Source organism: Lingula anatina, chromosome 2 (assembly GCF_051362555.1).
Source record: "Lingula anatina isolate TDL-2025a chromosome 2, LinAna3.0, whole genome shotgun sequence".
Classification (NCBI taxonomy): domain Eukaryota; kingdom Metazoa; phylum Brachiopoda; class Lingulata; order Lingulida; family Lingulidae; genus Lingula; species Lingula anatina.
Genome location: NC_141768.1, coordinates 5,869,006 through 5,889,090, shown reverse-complemented (window position 1 = coordinate 5,889,090; position 20,085 = coordinate 5,869,006). Strand labels below are relative to the sequence as shown.

Below are 20,085 nucleotides of genomic sequence, written 5' to 3'. Positions count from 1 at the left end.
AATAAGGAGAGGAATGACAGCACCATCTGGGCAAAGTCAAACCAACTTGAACCAATCAGACTGCTAAATAAAATTTTGTTGCCAGCTTTGATGTAATCTACACCTTTTTCTTTGCACATCAAGTGTTACAGTTATCAACCATTTTAATTGAAATTTACATTAAATTATTTCCCTTCACAATGAGTGCTTTATTAAGGCCATTGCTTACAGTACAAAATAATGACAAACACAATGTTTGCTCTATTCTATAACCCATTTTTTTCTTTATTGTGAGTCTTCTTTTTTTCCTTAGACAACAAATGAACAAAAATCATCAAATAATAAACATTTATTATTCATTCATTCAATCAATTCAATATGTGTTCACCGGAGATATTTATCCTTGGTTAAAAAGCATAGTAATAAAAGATAGTATGAAGGGTTTGTCATTACTTTAAAAAAATCCTTCTACCAGAGGTAAAGGCATGCACTATGTACTACCAACTGATTTCATAAGAAAACATCCTTTTTTTAAAAAACAAAAATCGGTGTCACCAATAACATATCAAGATACTTTATTCCTCTTTTTTTCTATATTTTAGCCAAGAATGTATATTTCAGAACATTACATTTCTCATTTTCTTTATTGACATATTATACATAAAATGGCCACAGACTGAAGACAGATCAGACTTCATTAATAAACATCATCATCATCATTTTCACTGATCAGTCTTCATTCCTGATTACACTAGAACCAATAAAGTTGAGCTGATAGCCAGATATGCTGCTGAACCAGTGACATCCAAGACAAGTGGTACTCTCTACCAGGGTATCAGATATTATAGGGAAATCTTGAAAAAGAGAATGAAATGACTGTCTATTTATCTAAAGACATTTGTGAATATCTTGTGAAAAATCAATCTGTTGCCCTGGTAGAGGGTACACAAGTGGCACCTTCGCCGTGTGGATCTTTTACATCCATATTTCAGTATCAGCCAGTGGTGGATATGTAGTTGACACTGTGAAAATCGTTTACTGTACAGGGTCAAATCCCGAAACCTCCCAGGCAGGTGGGAGATTTACCTATGTCAACATCCTGATTCTTCCACTGTGATGGAGCTTTTGCCTGTATATAAGCAAATGGATACACTGACTTAAATAAGTAGATGTATATAATTGTAAAATTTCTTTATACATTAAATGAGAAGCATGTATTTTCTAGTCCTTTTCATAAATAAATTTTATGGCTTTTATGCTGAGGCCTGACCATACAGAGTACATATGTGCTTTTTTCTTTGTTTTTTAGAATACATGGTTAAACCATTTTATTTCCTTCAGTATCAGAACACTCACAACTATAGCCAGTGCATGAATGTGTGTGCTGAGTTCTTCTTTGAGGGCATCATTTATCAGCCGGTGTCTCTACAGGATAAAAAAACATAATTATGTATCATTGTCAAAGAACTTTTCCATTCTTCCCACAAACACTTCGCTTCATTCATTCAGTAATGTTGACTATAACAATAAGCGTTACCAAGCTCCCATAATCATGTATGAAAACCAAGCTTATTGCGCCCTTGTAAGTATAATTGAACTTCAGAGAAGTCTTATATATTGCATTTGTAAACTGTTATCTGACAGAGATATAATTAAGAATTTCTGGTTCCTTGGGTATGTTAGCATGCTTTGTAATAATTAAGAGGCTATAAAATAAATAAATGCTGACCTTGATCATGGGTACATTTTCAAATTTTTCTGACACTACCAAAATCCTGAAGTGCAGTTCTGATCCTAAAAGACAAAACATCTATATTAAAAAAAAAAAAAAAAAGAAAGAAAGAAAGAAAATGGAAATTGCATTCAGTTTTGTTTATCAAAGAAGCAGGTGTGCAACACTTAAAATACATGAACAATTTAAACTAATAAAATTTATAAAACACATTCTCATATTAAATAAATAAAAAATAAGGACATCTTTTTCTTTAAATACTGACAAGCACATGGATATTCCACACACTCTTAGTCTTACCTTTTGGTACCTTGTGCATATAGCTCTCATTTATTATCTCAAAATGGACTGGCTGTAATGAAAAAAGAGGCACTTTGTAACAGAAACAAGATACCATGAATATCAATGGCTTTAATGGGATTAGTTACACAGTATATTTTACATTCAGCAATTTATCAAATTCTTTTTATGCATACTTTAACTCTCTTGTGGACTTTCAAATCAGTATTACTCTGTGCAACAATTTTGTGTAACAATAACTAAAATATATATTAACCTCAAAAGCTTCAGCCAACTTCTTCCTGATTAATGACTCCACTGGCTTTTCCTGAAATAAAGTCAATATTTTAAGTAACAATACATTTGTAATGCAGTGTATGAAATAAGCAGTGGCTCATTGGCCCAAAGCCACACATTTTAAAGAGGGGGGAAATCTGCATCTTTCTAGCCTTAGGAGTCAGTGCCATTATGCACTTATAAGCAATTGAAGATAACCAGAACTTGAGTCAAATTAAGCATGCAGTTATTACTAGTACAAGTTACACTTTGCTTTTTTAAAATCTCTTTTTTTTTTTTTGGGGGGGGGGGGGGGGGGAATAAGGTGTAAAGATTTCTGTGCAAAATAAACTAAGACAAAATATTGAGTTTATCTCCAAAAAAATGCAATATTGAAGCTTTGAAAATTTGAGCTGATATATTCCAAGCTGGGTTATTAATTCTTTGGTCTACTGCCTAGGTGACAAGAGAAGAAATAAAGGCATTTCTAACACTTTAATACATTTTCATTTATTGCTAATTTCAAGAGTAAATTGCTAAGTGCCAGTGGTAACATATTCTTGATATCTTATAAACGGATTAGGCATTTACTAACACTGCCCGCATTTCTTTTAGCACTAACACCCATATTAACCACATAATCCACAAATTAGCCAGCACTACCAGAGCAGATGGATGTTTGTGCTAGGTATCACTTTGTTGGTGCTAAATAATTGTACAGTACGTTGGTTAATTTGTGGGTTTTGTTGGTAATACAGGCATTTGTGCCAAAAGATCTGTGGGCAGTGTTAGTTAATGCCTAATTTGTTATAAGGCCTGTCTCACATGTTTTACATAAATACATGTACACCCCCTCCTACACCAAAACACAAAGACACACTGTTGATTCCACTTACATGCTCCATTGAGCTCTGTGAGATTCCAGCTGAGCATAATCTTCTAATCACCTGCAGATTGCACACACAAGGCACTCGCCCTAAGGTAACAAGTTGTTTTAAACCTGCAAAAAAAAAAAAAATAATAATAATAATAAAATAAAATAAAATAAAATAAAATAAAATAAAATAAATAATAATAATAATAATAATAATAATAATAATAATAATTGATATGTAGTACTACGTAGAAATTTGAATGGAATGTGGCACAAGCATGACAGTCAGTCGTCACCTGACAGATAGAGGTAGAAAAAGCACATAGCCTGTATTTAACCATTATAAATAGAGTGATGATACAAGAGCCAAAACTGAAATGCTGCAGATAAGGTAGTACTGTCATCATTACAGACTGAGAGTGCATTAATCAGATTCAAGACCCAGAAAGCAAGAAGGCAGTGGTTGGGCAAACAATGTTGGCTCAGTGTTTTGAAGGCGGTGGTTGGAATTCAAACCAATGAGCCAACGTTGGTCATCCAACCCACCCAATCTTGGGCCAATATCATGCCAATTGCATCCTGCTGTCTAGTGACTGGCGTGTAAGTCAATTTGAGATTACCATGTACATGATGTGCTGTATACAATACAGAGGCAGTATAAAAAGACGCATATACAGTAATAAAGGCTATACTGACAGTATATGAAATTCAGCTAAAAATAACAAACCAGAGTGTTTTGTTTTCTTTTTTTAATTAATTTTGGCAATATGGTAGTCTAGCATGGTTATTTAAAACACTGCTTTATGTGGTTTTCATGTTCACATGGGTTCAAGTTGTAAAAACTAAAAATCCCCCCAAAATAGCTTGCAATTTCTCATTGCATTTAGACCACTTGAAAAAAAAAAAAGAAAATAAATAAAATGATAAAAATCAACATTGAAAATCCTGCAATCAGGCATAATCCTGAAAATTTCATACCATGTACTACATGTATTCATGGTGACAGGAGAGCGTACTAATAGGCTGTAATAGGAATAATAGGAATTGCCAGTGCAATATATATAGGCATAAATAGTAAAATGAAATCAAGGAAAAACAATGGTTTTCGTCGTTTTATGATCAATTCTGTGTTGCCGTGAATTATTACAAAAAAGTCAATATGCATCTAACCTGCTTTCTGTGGTGTGTGCATTTGTATGAGAGAGAGAGAGAGAGAGAGAGAGAGAGACTATTTACCCAAACTCATTAAAACAGATGAAGTAGAGACTAGTCACAAATAGTTTTAATCCTAGTGCACAACCATGTCAACAATCCATGCTGAATCTGACATATATTGGTGAAAATAGCTATCTCAAGGTCAGCTTAAGGTCAGATATTCATTTTCCATCAAAACATTTGATTGGCTCTGTTTCATGTACTGGCCAATCACCATATACTTTACAGACTCGGGTGCGGTTTTTTTTCCGCAGAGAAAAGATGGCTTCCTTCATCGATGTGGAACGAGTGAAGCTTCGGTGTTTTTGTGGGTCGAAAGCCCCTCTCTGTAAACTTTATTTTTGCAGACATTGTCTGAAGTTGCGATGTGGAGATTGTGTTTTGCACGAGGTAAGTTCATACGCAATGAACATTTGATAACCGTCGAGACTAGCGTAGATTCACACATTCTCTCTTTTTGAAGTCTTCTAAAATGTCCTCTCTATAATTAAAACGATGAGATTAAATGCCATTGATTAGACATAGCAACTTATATATCAAGAGCATGCCAGTGTACAGAAACAAGTGGGCCATGCAGTAATTTAATCACGTATTTTAAAAGTGAGAATTTTCATTCAGATATTGCTGATTTTTATTCTTTTTTCAAAAACATGACTCTTGTAATTATCATATTTTGTAACTTTTCTATTTCAGGTTGATTCTCATTACTGCCCCAATTGCCTAGAAAATATGCCATCAGCTGAAGCAAAGTTAAAGAAAAATCGGTAAGAGCCACTGGATGGAACTGTATTACAGAAGTATAAATTTAAAACTAATGTTCACATTTTCCCCAAACTAAACCTCATATTGATTCTATGTATGCATGCAGCATTTCATGCCAGAAAGCATGGTGAAACTGTTTTTTTAACCGTGAAGACTCAAAAACTTATTATTTGAGAATTAACATGAATGTTCAATCATAATTTCACATTTCTTTATGCTGTTCATCCCATGTAGTTAAACATAGAACTCACTCTGACTCACAGTCAGATGTTTTTAATGTATGGCTGAAGTGTGTACTAATGAATGAAAATTTTCATTTTTTTTAGCTGTGCCAATTGTTTTGACTGCCCCAGCTGTATGCATACACTGTCAACTAGAGCCAGTAGCCAGGCTGTCCCTGACCCTGATGACCCTTCCAAAGTCACAGCCAGGAAAGTGTACTACTTGGCCTGTGGTTTCTGTCGCTGGACTTCCAGGGATGTAGGCATGGCAGATCAGTTGGTTGGTAGGTAGAAGAATTGGCTGTTAACTTGGAACACTCTTTGATTATGTTGACACATATAGTATTGCAGTATGCATTTTGCTTTGACAAGTGGATCAGTGGAATAAGTGGCAGTAGCCTGACATTGTGGACAATGTGCTTACTTTGAACATTATTATGATGGATTTGAACAACAGTCAGAGACAGAGTGCCTTTTTTGACAAACAATTACATTCACCTAGACTTACTTTAGGATTATTTTTTTCAGTACACAAGCGAATTTAAATCAAATTAAAATGTTGAAATGAATTGAGGGTGAATCTGGCATAATATTATACAGATGTTTATATTTTCCTTTTTCAAATAGGAATGTTTACCTTTTAGTCAATTTTCTAATGCAAGAGACAACCTACGGCTTGGTTTTATATGTTGATGATTTTATGAAAAACAACATTTCAAGTTAAATTTGTACTTTCAGCCTCTGGTGGATGGCAAGACCAAGAAAATCCTAATGCTCAAAGGGTGTGTATGAGTTCCATTGAAAATAAATCAATTTGCTCATTAGTGTCACCTACTTCTGAAACCTTCCAGCATGTGTTTTATATGTATTGCTGTTGTAAATTTTTAATTTACATTTGTTTGTCTTTCATGAGTTCAATTGCATATGATCAGAATTAAATCTTTTGTTGAAATTCTTGCTAAAAGTAAATTATTTGGATATCTTATAGATTGCAACTCTGCAAGATTATTATCGTCAACTTGCCCAGAGGGAAAAACAGGAGAGGGAAAAGAAGAAATACACTAGGAGGAGGGGTTACTTCCATTTCTCTGTATGTCACTATTCATCACATACTCATATAACAAATGTGTAAAGTGTATATCAAATGATTGTATCAAACATGTGGATTGTAAAGTGACGGAAATATAAGTCCAGAAGTGAGAAGGAAAAGATGATGCCACATATAGGATATAAATATTTGCTCCATGCTAAAAATTTTTATTCTTTTTTATTAATTGCAGGATAAATATGGACTGACTTCAGTGGCTGCCAAAAGAAGAGGCCTTATGTCAATGGCCAGTCTTAAGTGAGTGAACTTTGCCATCTGAATATATTTGCAAAACCATAGGCCTTATGTCAATGGCCAGTCTTAAGTGAGTGAACTTTGCCATCTGAATATATTTGCAAAACCATATTAGTGTTGGTTCAGATTCATATATATGCTGACTCAGTTGCATGTTATATTTAAAAAATGACTGTTGTGTGTGATATACAGTTTGTGTCTTTGCCCAAAACTGATATAAAATATTCACTGCATTTTTATTCAATTTTAAGTCTGAAAGAAGGAGAGGAAAACCAAACCTTAACAGTCCCTGCTGCTGAACCTTTGACTGATGTTGAAGCTCTTCCAGATAGTATTTATACAGAGCCGTTGGTGCTAGAAAAAGGTACCTGTTATAAACTTATAAACAGATGTGTATTTAATAAATGTGAATATAATAAAGGAGTCTCTCATTCATTCATTGCTCAAGAGTTGAGCTCAAGTTGGAGAGTGTTATATTGAATATTAATCATATTGCACTCGATCCCTATCTGTCATGGCATAATTTTCTTTGAAAATAATGGGAGCATCAATTTTAAAGGAGATAATTCTTCATAAGAGGTAATGTCATTTGAATTGAGTTATTACTATGAAATGAAATGGAGACATTGTTCTTTCTTTTTAGTGAGTACTCTTAGTCAGTCTCTGGCCAACCCTGAATATCAACCGATGGCTCGTGGTGATCTGTACCCACGACATAAGCATTTACTAGTCAGGAGATCACAGAGGTGCAGGGTAAGTGCCCTTGTTGTAGTAAGTCAACAGATGTGCTAGGTTGTTGACTGTAAAATAGGTAATAAGTCCATAATTTCAGCTATGGAATTGGAAAATAGTTGGTTTTATTCAGCAATATGTAACTATTATGTCAAAAAAATATCAGGCAGTATTTTAGCTTGAGAACTTTTGATCAAAAAAGCAAAAAAGTTTGTATGAACACTCATCTGAGTTGCTCACAAATTTTATTTTTTGAATTAGAATGTTGTTAATTATTCAAATTAAGAATTTTTTTGTTTTATTGACTGTCAACTTGATAACAATGATTAATTATCCTGCATTATTTTTCAGGAGTGTGAACACAATCTAAGCAAGCCAGAATTCAATCCTTCTTCCATTAAGTTCAAGATACAGTTAGTTGCATTGTGAGTATTGTCATTTTTAATTGAATTTTTTTCTAAAAGTTAGTAGAATAAGGTCAGATATTAAGAGCAGTGCATATTAAGGATTGGTTCCCTGACCGTCACTGTAAGAAGATAATTCCCAGTTTGGGTATTTTTTGACAAAAACAAAGTCTAAGTACATGAAAATTTTTTTGTATTTTTAGGCAACATGTTCCAGATATAAGGATGATGCCCCTACCAAAGTTGGTGTATCAAAAGGTGAGTATGGCAATCAGCAATGTGTATGTCCTAGGATGTTTTCATGCTAGTTGGTTATTAAGGCAGTTATATTATGCACTCCTTAACCTTTACCTCTATGCCTAATAATTTTAGTTGATTGTATATATCCAATGATGTTCTTGCAGGAATGTCAAATAATATTGACACTAATAAACCCAGTGGAAAACCCTACCAAAGTCACACTTCTACCCATGGAGAAAACTGAAGAATCTGAAGACACTGCAACAGTATGTATGGCCTTGAAAATGGAAGTAAAAAGTTCATTTTGAAATGTTAAATGCACTCTGCTTGCATATGAAAATTTCCAACAGTCATCTTCTTATCCTGAAGAGCTTATTATATTTACTAATTCAGACCTTACAGATGATAAAAGCCCTTAAATAAATGTTTATGTGAAGTGTTCAATAAATGTTTATCTGAAGTGTACCTAGCGTAGTTATTATCTACCTAGCCTTATCAGGTGGCCATGACAGTTTGTAACGTTTGTGTAATACACCACACAGGGCCCTTGGCCACAGGCCCCATTTTCTTGTTTGTTTTATGTAGTAAAAAATAATCTATGCCCAGTGAAGGTCAGGGAAGGGAATCATTTAAAAGTTGAATAAATGAATTAAATAGATAAAATCATTGAATCCAAGTGCATGGGACAGCTTGAGTAATGATTTGTGAGTGGAAGAAAATGGCTTCTCTCCAGGGAAAATTCATTTTGGCTGGTAAATCCCGTGCTGAGTGCCTTTAAGTGAAAGTGTTACCTCACTTAGTACAGAAGGATACTTTATACATTATTTTAATGATTTTACTATGACTTGCAGTTTATCTACTAATTATTAATGAAGTTAAAAAAATATATAAGAACCTGGATTTACGAGAAGTTAGTAAACAAAGTAACACTTCTAAGAACTTCATTTTTTTTTTTTAGATTGTCCTCCCTGAAGCTGAACTAGCTCTAGCAGCTAGGGATGATGCTGCTGAATATGGTGAAGGAACTGATCAGCAAGACTTCCAGGATGACCCTAAGTAAGCTTTTGAAAATATTTTTTACTGAGAAAATGAAAAAGGATTCATAATAGAAGAAAGATTGAACAAGTAACATAAAATCTTAAAGGAATCAAGTCTGGATTTTAATTGCACAGACATTTTTGAATTTGATAAATGAAAATAAGACTTTGTTCCCATTAACCAATCATAGATGCTGGATCGTTCTAATTACTATCGTTAATTATGACTATTGTTAATTACCCCCTAGCAGCTTGAGTAGCAGCCAGACATTCAAGACGCTTACACTGAATGCAATTTAGTGCGAATCCCTGCAGAGTTAGATCAATCCAGTTAGTTCATTGGGCTTATGGGAACACTCCATAAGATTATCATTGTTCTTGCCCTTGAGACATTTGGGATTAAATATTAACAATTTGTCTTATGTCAGGCACATGTTATATATATATATATATATATATATATATATATATATATATATATATATATATATATATATATATATATATATGTATGGAGAGCACTAGATTATACCCACACTGTATTGTAAAAATTTAAAAAATTAACTGACTACTTTGATGTCTTTTCAGTGTGGTTGTATGGCGGAAGGCTAACAAGATCAGGTTCACTGTGAAGGTGATACCACAAAAAGCTGTTGGAGATGTCAAAGTGAGTTGTTTTTTTTTAAGAATATTTTAGAGGCAATTATTGTATGAGAGAATATTATTGTTTATTGTATCTTATTGATATTAAGGGTATTACGGCAAAAGTTTTCACAGATGTTTATGAGGTGTAAATATTTCCCAATTATGGCAAACTTCTTTTGTTTTTGCAGGTTTCTCTTCTAATGAAGTACGACTACAAGAACATGACTGGAGCTCTCCAGGCAGAAAAGAAAGAACCACAAATAGCATCCTTAGAACACCAAGTTTTTCTCAATTTTGGACCAGTTAGTGCTTAGTTGAGCATTCTTGGTTTATTCACAAACAGCTTTGCTTTAAGTTGTCTTTACTGCATTGCATTTGATGCATTTATGAATTAATTTATTTAACTAAATATCATGGATATGATTACTGAGGGAATTTCCTGGTTTCAGGGAATTTTACCATGATTCAGCCACATCTCTGAATATTTAAATAGGTGTTATGGTCTCTGTGTCTTTCCTATCATGTTCCAAAGTTAGTATCTGTTTCTATATGAAAATGTATGTAGAACTTTTATTGGTTGAAAGAAAGACAGTTACAAAACATTTGTGTGTCTTTATATGAAAATTGTGTTGGGGAGTTTAATGAAAAATATTGCAGGTGATTTTCATAAAAACAACTTATTTGTTGGAAGAACCATGCTACATAAATTGTTGCAAGTCCTGTTAAGTGTTATGCACAACATTCTTCATTAAAATATAGACTTGTCCTTATTACGTGCTTTTAGGATGGAATATTTGATAATTTTAGTATACATATATAAGATGTGTTACCTCAGCATGGTACGGCAATTGTTTCTGGTGGTTTTTATAGAAAGCTCAAGTGGTATTACTATAAAGTGCATATTTCAGTCGTCACTGACTTAGTAAAATTTAAATGATTGTGACTTGTCAGTCTTTATAGGACAGCCAGCTTTTCATATAAATGTAATAAAGAAAAACATATTTGTCAAAAAATTACCTTTTGTTGTTGTTTGTACAGGGTCTCTTTGGCATTTATACAGTCTATATATATATATATATATATATATATATATATATATATATATATATATATATATATATATATATATATATATATATAGACTGGTCCATTTTGACATGCTGTTTTGCAGAAAGGTGATATTGATTGATGTGTTTAAAATTCAAAAATTGAAATTTTGGCAATGATGCCATCTTGTGTGTGGATTATTTCAACTGTCAATATCATGTATTATCAGATCTCAAGTTCGCGGATATACAAATGTAGAATGCTCTACGCTCATTGTATGGGCATATTTAAAGGGATAATAACTCTTTGTATGAGATCTATATTTCACAATAAAAACATTGTGAACAATTCAAAGAAATATTATATATTCTGTTTTATCACAAAAACAGCAGTTATAGCTATTTATTCTGATATCTGAGCTTGTCTTCAGACCACGTGACCTCCATTGATGGCTATATATACTCTGCTATAATCTCTTAAGAGATTTTAACAAAAAAAAAACTTTTTAGAAAAAAGCTAGGGACTAACTTTGAATGTAAAAATTTATTCATTAACCATTGGTAAGTATGGGAAAATTGTTGTTTACTCCAGGAAAATTCATTTTTTGGCCAAAACGAAGAGTTATTATCCCTTTAAATGTTGTTACCAGTCTGATGAAATATAAAAATTTGAAACCACTATTTTTAATATATTAGAACAGGCTCAAGGTAGAAATAAGAATAAAGAGGCTATTGCGATGTGCAATTAAGCGAGGTGGGAGGTGTGTTGGAAATTAAAGAGGGAAATTCCCTTGCCTCGTTTTCGCTAATTTGAAAGAGAAAATGGCTGGTTCATATCCCGATCTGTTCAGTCGTGACGCACGAGGAAATATCGCTGATGTCCTTTAAACGGGGTCTCCAAGAAACTTAAATGGGGTAGGTGAATATATAAAGATTGATTGCATGTAACGCATAAATAAAGAACTGCATTTAGATCGGACGTTTTAGATACTGACAATCTTTCAATTTGACCCGACCAAACGACGCACTTTGTTTACGGTTACGAGAGTTGGGGAATTACCGATTACTAACAAATAGTTTTCAGTGACTAGTATTCTTTTTATGGTGCTCAGTAATGGAAACATGTATATGTAACTTATCACGTTTCAAGGAATTGGCCACAAATTTTCGACGCAAATACAAATAGACAAATTAGAAAATACACATGTATGTGCCGTGGGGAATCCTGGTTTTTATCTTTACAAATGGCAAATGACAGTATCATAAATAAAGGTACGTTAATGTATCCATTTGAATACGTCGGATAATTCAATATTCCGGCATATGGCTGACGGGTCTTTCATATAGATAAAATGTTTCTATAGAAGACACGAAATTTTCAACGGAAATGAAAATGCTATCTGTTTTATAAGCATATTTGAGATTTGCTTTATCAAAATTTCCAGGAACGTCTAAGGCTACAACAGCGGCATTATGGCATCAAAACCCAGAGAAAACATATTAGGCAAAGAAGTGGAGACCGACATGAACAATTATGAAAAGTTGAAAAACAGATACGACAAACAAGTTGCAGAAAATCAGGTTTTGAGAGCAAAACTGAAAGGTTATGAGACTCTAGGTATGGATATTTTCTCTTGTCACTTTTATTACATTTCTGTTTATTTATTTTATATCAAGTATTGTCAACAACTTATTGTATTCAATAATGCCTGTACACAAAGAGAAATGTGGCATGGTCATTTAATACTCATGTGTACAGTTGAATATACGGTATAATAGTGAAATGTATTTTGCTTGAACATTTTAACATCTGTTTTATGTGTCTCATAATTATGAGAAGCGGACATTGTTTTAGATTAAGTCTAAATTTTTGTACTTTTCCCTGTAATTGAAATATTTACACAATAAATTGTAATACTTTTGTCCATTTAAAAATAAAACTTAATCAGGTCAACTGCATCAAGATGCCAAGAATGAATTAAAAGCATACAAAAAGAAGTATGGACCTATCACAGAAGTTGATAAAGCTTATCAGAAGGTACTAGTAATGTTCTAGATGAAATAAAATGCACATACTCACTCTGTTCTCTAAAGTTAAGTTAAATCAAAATGTACATATACATGTATGTATTTTTTCTATCAAAATAATGTTTTTTATTATGATTGATATTAAATTTATCCACATAAATATAATGATATTTAAACTCTTGCACCGTAGTTTTTAAATAATGGGATCTATAGGTAGCATACAGTACTGTAGATGCTTTAATGGCATAAGGTGGGTAAGAATATGTATGACAGGACAAAAAAAAAAAAATTGATCTGGAAAGAGCATTTGGATACAATGTTTTGAGTGAGCAAATGAATTAAAATGTACCTAGGATATGGAGCGAAAATATCAAATTTTTTATCTAAATATTTTTATTTCAGTAGTTTGTAACTGCATTTCAAGATTTACTTATTCAACAGTGATTGTCACACATCAGTAAGGTGATGATAAATGTTAATAAATGTTTTATAGGCTAGATCCCAGAGTTCATCAGCAGATGCTCAGTGTGGCAGTGATCCTTCAGGTTCAGGCCACAGTGGTCATACAGTACAACAGGAGAAAGAGCCAGCAGGTACAGCCACTGCCTCCTCCTCAGCAAGTGGTTCTGTCATTTCCCAGCCATCTGGTACCAGTCAGCCTAACGGCCATCCAGCCAAACTGAAGCCTAGAAGTCAGCTTAAGAAACTCTCTGAAGAAGTTGAAGAGGACTCTGACTCTCTCACAGAAGCTGAACTAGAAAATGAAAAAAAGAAAAGTTCGGGTGACCATTCTGCAGAACATCTTGGATTTATCCTTCCCTCCATGTCCAGTGGTCTGAGTATCTCCAGTGGTGAACTACACACACCTAGCCAGCCTGGCAGTAGTGGACAGTCAAGTGACCAGCTAGCAGCTCAAGGCGGGGCTGAAATTCAAGGAAATGACCAAATGCCAGGGTCATTTGATCGATTGCAGCTGGCACAGGTATGGTTTGCAACATACTCTTGCACACAAAAAAAAGTGACTGTATGATAATGATAATCAAAGCCTCGTACCATCTATGTTTATGCCTTTGTCATGCCAATCTATCCACTTTAATATTCTTTCCAGTGCTGCTGTGAACAGTTAAGGAGATATTGTTATTTGTATCTCCTTGATGAACACCCTTTGATCTTGATTTCCTTTGACAGTGTGTGTAGTTTCACTGTTACAGAGCTACCAGTATATATATATACATATCTTTGAGAATCTCAATGTATCCATCCTCAGTCCCTTGGTTTTTTAGTGATTCTAATAAGAACTGCGCCTCAACCACCTCAGGTTTGCAGATGATATCATAGTGGTAGCAGATGGTCCAAACAATCTTCAGACAACACTACAGGCCCTAGCAGATGAAAGCCTCAGATGTGGTTTAAAAATGAACACAAGTATGACAAAAATAATATTTGGACCACTAACCATCCCTTGTACAATAAAGGTCAACAACAAGGAGATAGAAGCAGTAGAAGAGTATGTTTATCTTAGGCAAAGATTCAGCCTCGGCAACAGAACACTGGAGAAAGAAGTCCAAAGAAGAATAAATGCAAGATGGGAAGCATTTACAAAGCACCAGACATGTTCAAGAGCAACCTCCCTACCTGCCTGAAAAGGATAGTGTTCAATGCATGTGTTTTGCCAGATGTCATCTATGGTTGAGAGACGTGGACAATGAATGCATCCATGGAACAAAAGCTACAAGTAGCACAGAGAAACATCAGGGTAAGAGAGAGGATGACCATAAACTAAATAAGAGAACAGACCAAAGTGAAGGATGTGCTACTTGCAATGAAAGAAATGAAATAGAGATGGGCAGGACATCAAAGATGACAGATGGACAATAAAGCTGACAGAATGTACACCAAGATATGGACATAGGAAACAAGAGAAGCCTCGTAAGAGATGGACAAATTCTATGATTACTGGAAAAAAAAAAAAACTGGAAGTGTGAAGCCCAAGACAGAATACACTGGAAGAAGCATGCTGAGGTCTTTGTCCAACAGTGGAACACTTTATGCTGTGAATGATAATAATAATGATGAATACTTCTTTGAAAATTGTCATTACTCATTTGTTACTTAATGTTATTTGTAGTCTCTTTTCTTTTGTTTGCAGCAAAAGTTTATCCAAATTGTAACTTTGATTGACTTGCATATATGTATCTGATACTTTGTTATGTTATTAATCTTTATAGTGAAAATCATTTTATATTTCAGTCTCTGCACCAGTCTGGAAGGACATTGTCCTTACCAGAAAGCATTGAGGTATCAATGCATGTGCCTCAAGTTGCCACAGTTCTCCACAAATTTACTGGAAATGGAGATGAAACAAGTGTTGCCATGGACCTTGCCAGGATCTCCCTTCACATGGTTAAAGTAGAAAAAGAGAACAAACAGTACAAGGTGAGAAAATGATTGCCTAAGTTAAATTGCAAAATACATATGTTTGAGAAGTCGGTTTAAATGTGACGTGTTATATTAATATGTGGAATTTGAAATTTTCAGATTTTCTCAACCAAGTTTTATTTTTCTTGAGGAGGTTATACACACAAGAGTAAGAATGCCTTGTATTCGGTTATAATGTATAATTAGGTAATATAAATCTAGTCCAAAAAAAAAAAGATTATCCAATTCCTTTGCAGACCAAGTTTTATCTAATCAGTTTTAAACAAATCAGAATTATCAGTGTGAATACATTTGCTTGCTATACCAACATACGCTAATGATTAACATTTAGTTGCATTTCAGTTAGTGAACAATACTTCTTTGTCTTTATCTCAGAGCCTTGTATCGGCACTATCTGCTGAAAACAGTGACTTGAAAAATAGGATACCTGAAAGGGATAGGACCATAAACGAATTGAGGTTAGTGATATAAACTATGGTTGATGCAGGTTGTGATAGAATTTATGAACTGATAATTGAGTGAGATGAGTTTTTTAAGCTTGATCAAAATTTTGTTTGATTCAAGATAGAAAAAATTTTTGAGTTTCAGCTGCTACAAAAGGAAGACAAAAAAAACAGTTCCACAAGATTTATTCAAGATAAATGATAATTAATGTGTTACACATATACTGCATAAATCTGAAAATAGATGTAGAGTCCACTAATTTAAATGCAAATAACTTTGTCTTTAGAAATATTTGACTGAACAACTGCTCATTTCTGACTCTGTCTTAAAGGCAAGAGAATGGTAAACTGAAGCAGACAGTTATCAAACTTCAGCAAGAACGGCATGCACGGTCTACAAGTTCACTGGCATCTGATGATTGGGTTACGGTTACCAAGCAAGGAGAATCTGAAGAGGAACAAGCTCAAAGGGTAAGATTAAGTTAAGTTAAAACCATATGTGAAGCTAAGTCAAGTGGTCTTCATGAACTGGATTTTGGCATTTCTTCTCACTGTACGAGAGTTTGACTGGTAGAATATCATGATGCTGCATCACTCAAACAGCAATGCTTCCTTTAGATTGCTCAGTTTAAGTATTAGCACATTGAGCTGTCAGTGGGAGTACAGATAGTTTTCATGGAATTGTTATGTTAAAACATTTTCAAATATGTCCTCATTGATAAGCTAAAAACAATGAACCAAGACTGTGTTATCTATTTTAACATTAATTTATTATCATCATCTTTATCATTTTTTGTAGCAGTCTCATACAGAGGTGCAAGCATTGGAGCGACGACTTGCAAAAATTGTCAGCCAGAGAAATGAGGTAAACTTACAAATCAAATTCTGTTGTTCTTTTCATGGGGTAGAAGAGGGGAAAATAATTAAGAGCTGATTAATTTTGGCAGTTAAGCATGGCAATAGTAATAGTGGGTAACAACATTCCGCTTGCAGGGGGAAAATCAGAACTGAAAACTTGCTGGAAAAATAAGAATATGCATATTCATACAATACTTATAAATGTGACGAAATTTTATTAATTAAGTCAACAACTTTTAGTTGATAACTAAAACCTTATACTGGGCAGTATCCTTTCTGCATCCCTTTTTGTGTGACCATGAAACTGGCATTGCTGTGGTCGAAGAAAGGAGGCACAAGCACCCCTTTGATTGCAGAATGAATGCTCAATGATTCGCCAGTAATCTGCACGTAAAGTATTATTTTTTTAACTCTCAAATGGGGCCATACTATAGAATTCAGAAAGGACACCATCCAGTGTAAAGGGGGCTTAAGCAGGTCATTCACCAGTCAGTATTTCATTTCTTGTTAGGGATATTATTACTCATGTAATACAGTTACAACAGCATGTTTAAGGGATTTCCCTTATTCCTTTTCTGCAGTTGCTTGAAGTAAACCACAAATGGTCAGCAGACTATGGAAAACTACAGCAAGAATACCAACAAGAGGTGCTGCAGCTAGGACAACAGTTGAATGAAGCCCAACAACAACTGGCTGCACATGTCAGCATGGAGGGCAAGAGGCAGAGAGACATTGATTCTTTACTTTTGTCTGCAAAAAAGAGAACAGAAATTGAGGAGGTGAGGGTAGATTTTGAAGAGCTTGAATCGTTTGAATTTTTTGTTTTATATAACACATATAAGGTGGAATTAAAGTTGACAATAGGAAAGTGAACCCAGGCTTTACACATTTGTATTGTAATCATCAACTAAAATATGGACTGAATAGTTTTTGCATTAGCTGTAATTTGATTGTATGTCTTTAAACATGCATTTTTTATTCTTCATCAAGACTGCAAAGGAGGAAGCGTTGCAGTTATTGCACTTAGAAAGACAGAAGAGACAAACTCTTGAAGAACAACTGCGTGTCATTGGTAGTGGTGTTCAGCAAACTGGGAGAGAGGGTAAACCTTGGGATGGACTCGCAAGGAGGAACAAGGTTAGATATCTCTGTCTATTTGTCTTTTTATTTTTTTCTCAAAATTTTCAAGACTTGTGTTGACTATCACTCTAAGAGACTGGTTCTGTTAAAGAAATAGTTGTATTTTGAACTTTGTACATGAAAATACTATGTTGTAGGATGGTTCACTTTTGGGTGATCATTATCTGAATTTGGTTAAAGAGATATATTTGTTAAGACCCATGGAGGAGATTGTACTCATACAAACCTCAAATAGATGATTGAAAAAAATAGCTAGATTGACATTATCTGCACATACCTAGTGTTTCATAATCAACTTCCCACAGATTCAAACTGGGTCTGCCAGCAGCTCTGATGTTGAGTCTATGAGAAATGAAATCACAGCACTTCTACAGCAGGTTAGTGTGCATGTTTTTTTTAAAGAAATGACATAATGGCATTCTTAAAAATGTTATACTCATTATTAAAAAGGGAAAATTAAGACCATGCTCATATTGATAGGAACAATTGGGAAGTATGACTGATAATAGATTCATTTTTTCCTTACAGGTTGCCATGTTCAGGGAAGACTTTGAGCAAGAGAGACGAGACAGAGAAAGGATTCAAGCCGAGAAAATTTCTTTAGAAGAAGCAAGTGATCGCTTGAAAGAGCAATTGACAAATAGAGATCAGAAGGTAAGTCAAATGATATTAGAAAATCATGACATCATAAGGGGAATTTAGTTGAACATCAAGAGAAGTGTTCAACTTTTAGTGTAGCACAACATATTTATGACCAATACTTCTTAATTTAATAATATTCAATAAAATGTAACACATGTTCTCTCAGGTTGAAGACTTGGAAGAGGAAGTTACTTTGAAAAGAGATCAGGTCCGATTACTGGAGCGCCAGATTCGTGACATGCAGAATATCCAGCAGTCTGGGCCCTTAATGGCTGGTGGACGCAGTGTCAGCACAGGGTCAGCAGCATCACAGAATAAGTGGCCTTGCCAGAGCTGCACATATCTCAACGCCTCCTCACGCACTGTGTGTGAAGTTTGTGGCTCCACTAGAAGCTATCATGGTTCAGGTACAATGTCTAATTTGGCTTAGTAAAATACATACAAGATTACATTAAGCGCAGATTAGGAAGCAGCTGCATACAATTTCCTACCATTTATTGATGTTTGAAATTAACAATATGTTTTTCAGTTAAATCAAAAGTTATCCAAGCCTCAGCCCATGGTTGTACATATGTTTAATCTTTTTTCTAGGTTACAGAAGCAGCAGTTGCAGTCAAATCCCAGCATCAATTCCTCAGGTACAGTAGTCCTAAAGTTAATTCAGGACTTGTAATCGTTACTTATTTGTAATTTGATAGGGATCTTAACTTTGAGGATCTATCATTAAACACTGACTGGTGTAATCAAATGCGCCCCATTTTTTGTTGCTGCTTTCAACAAAATTCATGATAACACAGTAATGTCACATTTTATTTCCCTATTTTAGCGTCGTCTACAGCCACGAGGAGAGGATGTGATGGATGAGGTATTTGAAGATAGTTCTCCATTCATTGAGGAATAACCTGGATTGAAGGTGGATTTCTTCAGAGTGAAGATAATTCCTTGTATATGGGATGTACTTTATATAGACTAGCTGTGTCTTTTCAACTAGAATTGTGTATAGGACCATCACAAATATTGAAATCATTAATGTTACATTTATGTTACCCATTGTATTTATTTAGGAATACTTTTTAAACTGTGAATATTACAGTAAGGCTCTTTTTTTTTAAGGAAACCTTTGAAAATCTGCTAGCTTTAAATTTGTAAAATGGTTTTTGATATAAACAATCTGTTGGAAAATTCAAGGATCATATTAACATTTTCTTATCAAAGGTGCACTCACAATTTCAGTGATAAAGGTATGTCTTATTATTTTAGGAAGACGGACATATATAGTAATCTTTCAAACCTTGCTTTGAGGAAGTTAAGAAAACTATACTTAAAAGAAATGGAAATTTGTAATATGAATTTGTTGTAATGTAAAGTTTTCACAGAAGGATTTTGAAACAATTTTAATGAAGTTCATTAGTCTAAAAGAATTCATAGAACATATGTTTGCTGTCCAGTTGATTAGTCCAACTTTTAATGCCATGGTACAAACAAAGTGGCAGGTGAGTACATGTGCCAACTTTTTATTCAAGATATAACATCAGTGAAATTGCCTTCAAAAAGATTTGTCATAGAGTTGCGATTAAATTGTATGGGATATAATTAGGTGAAAACAAAGTTTAATTCAATTGGCACACTAAGTTATTTTAAGTTTCACTTTTTAAATAAGCACACATTTTGGTTTATCTTTGGTACTCAACATTATGAAGATGTAATAAAACTATCCATTTAGCTATTTGTAATTTACTAAAAGAGTCAAG

The 20,085-nt window shown here is 34.0% G+C and overlaps 3 protein-coding genes across 6 annotated transcripts; 2 read left to right on the top strand and 1 right to left on the bottom strand.

Moving 5' to 3' along the window:
* Positions 1–234: 234 nt before the first annotated feature.
* LOC106176914 (bolA-like protein DDB_G0274169) lies at positions 235–4,522 on the bottom strand. The gene is made up of 7 exons (XM_013559501.2): positions 4,377–4,522; positions 3,163–3,266; positions 2,268–2,318; positions 2,012–2,063; positions 1,709–1,773; positions 1,336–1,404; positions 235–1,108 (listed from the first exon to the last, which is right to left on the bottom strand). Exons 1-7 carry the CDS (start codon positions 4,384–4,386, stop codon positions 1,028–1,030), a joined length of 432 nt encoding a protein of 143 aa, XP_013414955.1. The 5' UTR covers positions 4,387–4,522; the 3' UTR covers positions 235–1,027.
* Positions 4,523–4,577: 55 nt separating this feature from the next.
* On the top strand, positions 4,578–10,751 carry LOC106176827 (dynactin subunit 4). 2 transcript variants are annotated; one of them, XM_013559364.2, is made up of 14 exons: positions 4,578–4,745; positions 5,049–5,119; positions 5,444–5,622; positions 6,077–6,120; positions 6,327–6,428; positions 6,619–6,683; positions 6,932–7,044; positions 7,324–7,433; positions 7,764–7,837; positions 8,020–8,074; positions 8,221–8,322; positions 9,015–9,112; positions 9,682–9,760; positions 9,927–10,751. In XM_013559364.2, exons 1-14 carry the CDS (start codon positions 4,617–4,619, stop codon positions 10,050–10,052), a joined length of 1,347 nt encoding a protein of 448 aa, XP_013414818.2. In that variant the 5' UTR covers positions 4,578–4,616; the 3' UTR covers positions 10,053–10,751. The 2 variants fall into 2 exon arrangements, with proteins under 2 accessions (XP_013414818.2, XP_013414819.2); XM_013559365.2 differs by lacking the exon at positions 4,578–4,745 and adding an exon at positions 4,833–4,955.
* A 761-nt stretch (positions 10,752–11,512) lies between these two features.
* Positions 11,513–20,056, top strand: LOC106176893 (uncharacterized). 3 transcript variants are annotated; one of them, XM_087004899.1, is made up of 15 exons: positions 11,513–11,699; positions 12,230–12,402; positions 12,734–12,822; positions 13,306–13,794; positions 15,063–15,248; positions 15,627–15,709; positions 16,027–16,165; positions 16,497–16,559; positions 17,134–17,331; positions 17,543–17,689; positions 17,998–18,069; positions 18,221–18,346; positions 18,501–18,741; positions 18,926–18,972; positions 19,161–20,056. In XM_087004899.1, exons 2-15 carry the CDS (start codon positions 12,258–12,260, stop codon positions 19,233–19,235), a joined length of 2,100 nt encoding a protein of 699 aa, XP_086861025.1. In that variant the 5' UTR covers positions 11,513–11,699; positions 12,230–12,257; the 3' UTR covers positions 19,236–20,056. The 3 variants fall into 3 exon arrangements, with proteins under 3 accessions (XP_086861025.1, XP_013414924.2, XP_013414925.2); XM_013559470.2 differs by having other exon boundaries at positions 16,494–16,559; XM_013559471.2 differs by lacking the exon at positions 11,513–11,699 and adding an exon at positions 11,842–12,056 and having other exon boundaries at positions 16,494–16,559.
* The last annotated feature ends 29 nt before the right edge of the window (positions 20,057–20,085 follow it).

Bases quoted from the DNA above. Each gene is read 5' to 3' on its own strand.
- LOC106176914 (XM_013559501.2), bottom strand. The intron at 2,064-2,267 runs GTTAATATATAT...TTTTCATTACAG, and splicing joins AGTTGGCTGAAGCTTTTGAG to CCAGTCCATTTTGAGATAAT. The intron at 1,774-2,011 runs GTAAGACTAAGA...TTTGTCTTTTAG, and splicing joins TATGCACAAGGTACCAAAAG to GATCAGAACTGCACTTCAGG.
- LOC106176827 (XM_013559364.2), top strand. From the start codon at position 4,617: ATGGCTTCCTTCATCGATGTGGAACGAGTGAAGCTTCGGTGTTTTTGT. The intron at 4,746-5,048 runs GTAAGTTCATAC...TTTCTATTTCAG, and splicing joins GAGATTGTGTTTTGCACGAG to GTTGATTCTCATTACTGCCC. The intron at 8,323-9,014 runs GTATGTATGGCC...TTTTTTTTTTAG, and splicing joins AATCTGAAGACACTGCAACA to ATTGTCCTCCCTGAAGCTGA.
- LOC106176893 (XM_013559470.2), top strand. From the start codon at position 12,258: ATGGCATCAAAACCCAGAGAAAACATATTAGGCAAAGAAGTGGAGACC. The intron at 17,332-17,542 runs GTGAGGGTAGAT...TTCTTCATCAAG, and splicing joins AGAGAACAGAAATTGAGGAG to ACTGCAAAGGAGGAAGCGTT. The intron at 17,690-17,997 runs GTTAGATATCTC...AACTTCCCACAG, and splicing joins GACTCGCAAGGAGGAACAAG to ATTCAAACTGGGTCTGCCAG.